Here is a 7,216-nt window from a genome sequence, read left to right on the forward strand (position 1 = left end):
TCCTTCACGCTTCAAGTAATGAGACTTTGCATCTGCAAACAAACACAGCACAGTTAGGCAGTAAGTTGTCTGCCACAGTAAACAGACAGAGAATGAAAATGAAAAGCTCATTACAAAGACGGGGAGGAAAGCTTGCTCATGTGATTCAGCCCAGCAACCATTATACAACTGATACAATGGGCTTTATGCAAGAATCACTCGTTCAAACAGATCCGTTCTTCACCGGCACACACCAGTGATTTCAAAGAATTCACCAGTTTTACCTAAATTTTTCTTTTTCTGTTTTTTTTTTTTTTTCACATCGTCTTGGTCACCTCCTTTTTTATTCATGGACCAATTTCCTTTAGCAAAACGTTTAAAAAAAAACAACTTTTTGTCAAACCTTTTCTTTTATATTTCTGTGGCAGTACAACGTTGACAGCTCAAGTAACATTTTCCATTTTTCTCAGTTCCTCTTCTGCTACTACTGACACTGTTTTTTCCCCTGTTGATTCCTGACAGCAGGACTTGAAATGAGCAGCATGAAGTTTACTTTTAACTTTTCTGTGACATTTTGGGAATGAAACAAGCAATTTGAATGTCAAAGCTAATGATCATTGGCATATATCTTTTAAATGAAAATGAGTTGAAATGAGCTATCTGTGACATGTTTGTGCTATTAAGAGTTTGGTGAATTTGACATGGGATCTGACTTGACTAGATTTAAGATAAGAATATAAAAATGCATGAGTCTCAGTGACCACAGCTGTCACATAACCTCCACCTAAGTAAGGAGAGATCATTGTCTTTTTTTGTCGAGATTGTCTCTCTAACTTTATTTATATATGTGTGTGCAGGAGAAGCGCATAGCATCGTTGGATGCAGCCAATGCCCGCCTGATGAGCGCACTGGCCCAGCTGAAGGAGCGCTATAGCATGCAGACCCGCAACGGCATCTCCCCCACCAACCCCACCAAACTGCAGATTACTGAGAACGGAGAGTTTAGAAACAGCAGCAACTGCTAGACGGACTGGCATCTGCTCCGAGTGAGTGTTGTGTGCCTGCGTGTGTACAGTTAATAAATGAGAGGACGTCTACATGCATGCATGGATGCATGCCAGTTTGAAAGACCGCAAAGATGAGTGTGTGTGTGCGTGCGTGTGTGAACGTGTGTTTTTAAAAGCGGACAGTACTTTTGGAAGACATTTTTGGACACAGTGTGGGAGTCAGGACCTCGCTCTGAGGGGGTTAGCCAGCCAAAAGAGGTGGGATCTGGCGTTGATGGACGGATCACCAAGAGAACGACATCACCAGACGGCCTTCATCACGAGGGCGACGGCCAGAGGAGACGGTGCAGAGCTTGTACATATGAAACTCAAAGCTGTCCATCAGTCAAACACTTTGCCAGTGGATGTATGCAGTCGCTGGGACAATTCAAGACCCTGCCTATGCCTGGGACGAACCACTATATAACCACACACAGTGACGACCGCTCGATGACGGTCGCCCTAGCAACCCTCCTCTCCTCGTCTCTCTCTCTCTCTCTCTCTCTCGCTCTCTCTCTCTCTCTTTATTCTTCTTCCTCTTCAACCAAGTGGACCCACTTAAAAACAATAACACACATTAAGGATTATCACTTTAGTTGTCTGGAGAGGATTCATTTCTAGTGCTTTATTTTAAAGTCATTGTTTCTAAAGAACCAAATAGGAGCTTAAAAAAAAAAAAGATATTTTTAGTCCAAAACAATCTTCTCTATTTCCCTTTTCATTCCTCGGGTGTGTTCCTGAGCGTCCCGCTTACCCCCCAAAACCCCTCTGCTTACCCCTCCATCCCTACGTAGTGCACTTTGTGAAAAGCTATTGGTACATGAAACGCCTTAAGTAAGGAACACACCTCGACTTTATCCCGGAGCTCCCCTATTTCTGCAAAAAAAAGGCACAACTTATACTGTGGATTTGTAAAGGATACAGAAATAAATTGTACACAGTTAAATGTATTATGAAAATTAAAGTAAATGAATTCTATGTGATACTATATTAATGAAATTTAATATAGATGTATGCATTTCTTTTCTTCTTCTATAGAATATACACACATATACCTATATTTGATAATCTCAAATATAAAAGCAGCCCTTTATTTAGGAGTGAGATCTAGTTTTTATTTTCTCTGACGATGAAAGACTGTAGTGTGTAGCTTGCTTTAGAGCCCTGGAGGAAGAGACCACAGCGAGCAGTGATCAGCACCATCGCCTCAGCCATCCGTCAAAAACTCCATGATGCTTAACCCTTTACATACCGTACGTGTAAGAGAAATGTCTGTACAGTAGCTCCAATGACTCCGGCGTAGCTTGCACAACTCGTGATCAAGTGATCAGTTCTTCATCTGGTGCTAATCACTGCTCTGAAAGACAGACGACGCAGATGAATTAAACACAGATTTAGATTTTGGTTGGCTCATGTGTTGTGTACCTGTGTGTGTGTGTGTGTGTGTGTGTGTGTGTGTGTGTGTGTGTGTGTGTGTGTGTGTGTGTGTGTGTGTGTGTGTGTGTGTGTGTGTGTGTGTGAGTGTGTGTGTGTGTGGTGGTCTTCTTGCTCTAGTAGCACAAAAGCTATTGAGAGATGTGTTTGGACGCACTCGCTCATAGTATACACTGGACTGGTGAGCCATTGTACTAATGGCCTCCTTAGTTGCATCATTTTCTCTTTTAACTGCTTTGTTTGTCAGTGGTAATGAAGTATGCTGCATCCAAACTGTGACTCTGTTATTCCTAGTGGCATCATCTCTCTTCTCATCTCCCCCTCTTCGTGTCTTTTTTTCTTACTCCGCCCCTCCTGCGGTTTCTTCTGAATGTGAAGATGCTAACTCACAGTTGGTCTTAAAGAGGTCCTTCAAATCGTTCCTGTCATCGCTGTCAGATCCCATAGCTCCATCTCAGCATCTGTATTTTGTATATTTTTGTATTCATTTTTCTTACCTGTAACAGACTATAGTGTGAGGCTCTGCATGCTTCATCCTTGCTCTAGAGCCAATGGTAGCATTGGTATCACTATTTGTTTTGTTTTTTTCTTTTGTTGCCAATTGGAAGGTGGCGAAGATGATTATAATGATGACGATGATGATGATGATGATGATGATGAATGGCTTGCTCCAGACATATACAAGTAAATATATGATAATTGAGTGTATCAAGAGGCTGGACAGCCTGGGAAAGTGTAAATAAAATGCTCACACTATTTTTACCTAATGTTAACAAGAGCTTTTTGTAAATGTATCTTGTGCTCAAACTCTGCTGTATCATTATGGATATTGTAAATATAAAATAGCTCAGTCGGTCACCTGTCCTCACTGGGTAGAACTATACAATTAAATTAACCTTTCAGTGTTCTCCCTTGGTAAAGCTATTGTTTTTTTTAATGATTATTATTGTATTTAGAGTGTAATATCACTAGCCAAAAAAAAAAAAGCAGACTAGGTAAGTAGGAGTTTGACTCTTGGGCAGTAGTGGAGGATGCCTCGTTGGTTTCAGGCCAAGCAGAGTCCAGTCTAGATGAGATACGCAAGCACAATCCTGTATTTCTCATCAGTCTAGCTTGAAGCACTTTTATGTTCAGTGGTTGGTGTTTATAATTAGATCATTTTTGCACCTGTTTCAGGTGTTTAAAAATGTGGCTAAAAGTTAAAAACCCGAAGACAGGGATGTGGGTATGATTAGCTCATTCACAAACCCCTATATCAACATAAACACAACTATTTAGCTTTTTTTTTTAATTTTGATGGTTTGAATAGAAAATAATAGCCTCAAACTGAAGATATTTTCTCCTCATCATATCTTACCAGGCATCCAGTGCCAAAAACAATATTGCTCAACTGCAGTTTAAATCAAGACTGTGTAACTTTAAAAAAAAATTTAAAAACATTAAAAAAAACATGTTTGATTGAATAATTGAATTCTTAAGCAATAAATCGCTGTTGCTCAATTCTCACACAGTGATTATGTTATGACTGCTAGCTTTTAGTGGCTACTGTTAGCAAATTTTAGAAAGATTGTGCTATATAAGCCACAATACTGCTGCATTTCAGACTTATTTTTGCTACCTTTATAATATTTTTTCAGCTAAACCATCGAAGGTTTGATTGCTACAGCCATACTTGGTCTATTACGAGGGCTAGCTTTTGGTAGCCAAGGTTAGCTATTTGTAGGTTTGCTCTTGATTCAAAGCATTATGACTTTATGACTTTTCTCCACTTGCTACAGTCATAATAGCTTAGCATTTAGCTAAATGCCAAACAACAGTCGAGCTAAATGCTAAACTGCATGACAGTAGTTTAGCATTTAGCATTAGTTGCTATTGCCGCAAAAGTTACATAGTCTCACTTTAAACTGCAATGTACAATAATAACTGATGAAAAGTTGTCATGTATATCGCTTAAGTACATCTACACAAATTGGTTTCTAATTTCACTACTCAGCTATCAGTTTTTTTTGTTTGTTTGTTTTATTTTAGCTCATCCATGCTCCCACTTCTAATCTGATATTATTGAGTTTACGGAGTCAGGAAACCATGAGCTCACTCTTCACACACAGTTTAAGCCAGTCCGTCAGAAAGTTCAATCAAAAATATAAAGCTATAAATAAAGTAAAAGATGTTGTATGTTTTCTATTATCTTGTAGAAAATACTTTTGTAAGTATGTTGAAAGTATAAAGTATTTGCTGGATTCTGCTTCCTTTGACGACAGTGACAAAACAATAATGTACAGAGGAATTTGTGTTGACAAACTGTGGCTGTGCAATTTATGTACATTTGCAACTAGACCTATTAAAGTTTTATTTAGCTATTTTACACCTTTGGTCCGTTGTGTGTGTGTCTCTCATACTGTAGCTTTTTCCCGTATTGTTCTTTGTGATGATTTGTTATTATGAAATGTAGATGACGCTGAGATGAGATGAGGGCATGCAAGATGAATTGCATTCATTACAAACCCAAGCAGGCCTAGATAGATTACAAGCAGCTCGAGTGAACATATGCTCAGACTCGGGGTCCAAAGGAGGGGATGATGGAGGGATGTGAAAGACTGGTGCCTACTTCTCAGCAAGCCTGACCTACATACCGCCTGACTGTTATTCCCTGCAGTGCGTATGAGAAAGCCTGAAATAGCCTTTACAACAGAAACACAGAGGATTTTGTCACAAAATGTCTCTCAAACAGCTGTAGGTGCAACATTGGACATCACAATGCTTTCAAGTATGGCTCAAAAGCAGGAGAGACACAGTATGAAACTCTTAAAAAATAATGATTCTATGTGATCGTAAGGGGAAAGTGGACCTCATTAACAGCAGATCTCATCATGTGTATTTTAAAGGAAGCTCCTGCTGTTAATTGCTCCCTGTGAGCCTCTCGTATTTACTTGGCCGAATAGAACGAGCTCCCCGAGGCACAGAAATGCATTTAGGACATCAAACTAATAAAACAAGCTTCTAGTCCGACAGTATCGGTCTCCAATGCTCCCCCGCACGGCTCAAAGGTATCAAAGGCGAGGAAACATAGTCACATATTAAGGCACTTGTTGATGGAAAGACGGTCTCCTGCCAAGAGCAGTGCAACAGCCAAGAAGCATACACTTATATTCCACTCCAAAAATGTCTCAAAATGGAAAAGCCAAAATCAGGGTTGAGTGCTCTGAATATATATTTTAAATGAAAGTAAATATTGTTAAAAACCAAGGAAAATGAGCTCTAATGGGATGTGAAGATGATGCAAAAAATACACCTAGAGCGGGTGAGGAATGTGAGTGGAAGCATGCATGTGGACTAGATGGTAAGTATTAACTAATCTGTTTATTTAAGGAATTAATTACATCTTTATCTTATTCTCAACACATTTTTGTCCATCTCTTAATACTCTTTTTGGCCACTTGGGGCAGTGCAACAAGCTGGCCAACACTGACATATTATTAACTTCTAGTTTATATGGTGAGCAGTTGCTTACATTTGCTTTTTTTTTTTTTTTTTTTTTTACACTTCCAGCATTGTAGAACCTGATAATGTAATAATTTCCCAATAATGTCATAACTCAATAAAAAAGTGTATGATGTTATTACAATATTGGGAAATTATTACTTATTACTCATTATTAGGCTCTGCAGAAATAAGGTTAACCCAATAATGTAAAAACCTCCCGTTAATGTAACAATTTATTACATCATCGGTACAGAGATTGGTACATTATTGGGAAATGCACTTTATTACATTATCAGGTTTTATTCAACTTTTTATTGAGTTATGAGGCTTTTTTTTTTACATCATTGGGAGTTATTACATTATCTGGATATTATGACATTGTCAGGTTCTACAAACATTAGCATTAATTTGGAGGTGTTAATTTGTACACCTGATGAAGGTATTTCTCCTTTCCAGTGTCGGTGAGGTGATCACTTTAAATTGTCAATCAATCTAATTATCTTCTTAATTGATAGACTGTTTCTTTTGTCCACAAAAAGTCAGAATATAGTGGAAAACACTAATCTTTTTCACTCATTCAGAGCCCGAGGTTCATCGACATCTTCTTGAAGACATCCATAATTACCTTTCTGTCTAAATTCTTCCGAGTTCTTACCAATTCTTCCAGTTCTGTCTTCTTTTAGCTCCTGTTTGGTCTCCACTTACTGCTATATAAAAACACCGACAGCTTTAAAAATGGGCCACAAATATAAAGTTAGAGAAACAGATGGGCACTGTAGGTTTCAGCAAACTGTAGTCAAACACGAGTAAATAGTGACTTTGCAGAGGGACTATTTTCAGCTGCGGAGTCGGTGCTTTTGTGAGTATTTCCAGAAGCAGGCTGGTGGTATGTTGGGGTTGAATGAAAACAAACCACAGTACCCATGTCCATTGTGATGATGAAGGAACATGAAACCCGGTGCAGCAGTGTGGCTCACCGCTGGGCAACTAAAACAAAACTATGAAAACTTAAAAACAAAAAAACACTCGAGAAACGGCTTCGACTGGCACCGAGTGTCTGCAACAGAAGGTCGAGAAAACATTGGCAGATGGTTGAGCTGCAAAGCATTTCGAAGGTCTTAAAACATGTTAAAAAAAAAGAAAAGAAAAGAAAAAAAAGAGAGATATTTCTGGCTCGTCTATTAGCCTGGTTGAAGACAGACATTTTCCAGGTCCCTCAATGTTATTCCATTTTTCTTGGCTATACAGTACAGTCATTTCCAGATGTGTGACAG

General features: G+C 38.8%; 1 protein-coding gene across 4 annotated transcripts in view; it reads left to right on the forward strand.

Annotated features, from left to right (window-relative positions):
- dab2ipb (DAB2 interacting protein b) overlaps nt 1-3,887 on the forward strand; it is a 99,446-nt gene extending 95,559 nt beyond the window's left edge. For all 4 annotated transcript variants that reach the window (XM_053339623.1, XM_053339625.1, XM_053339624.1 and 1 more), the window contains one exon: nt 837-3,887. In XM_053339623.1, coding sequence (XP_053195598.1) covers nt 837-1,004 — 168 coding nt within the window. In that variant the 3' untranslated portion in view covers nt 1,005-3,887. The remainder of the gene's footprint in view (nt 1-836) is intronic.
- The last annotated feature ends 3,329 nt before the right edge of the window (nt 3,888-7,216 follow it).

This window comes from Scomber japonicus, chromosome 19 (genome assembly GCF_027409825.1).
Source record: "Scomber japonicus isolate fScoJap1 chromosome 19, fScoJap1.pri, whole genome shotgun sequence".
Taxonomy (NCBI): Eukaryota; Metazoa; Chordata; class Actinopteri; order Scombriformes; family Scombridae; genus Scomber; species Scomber japonicus.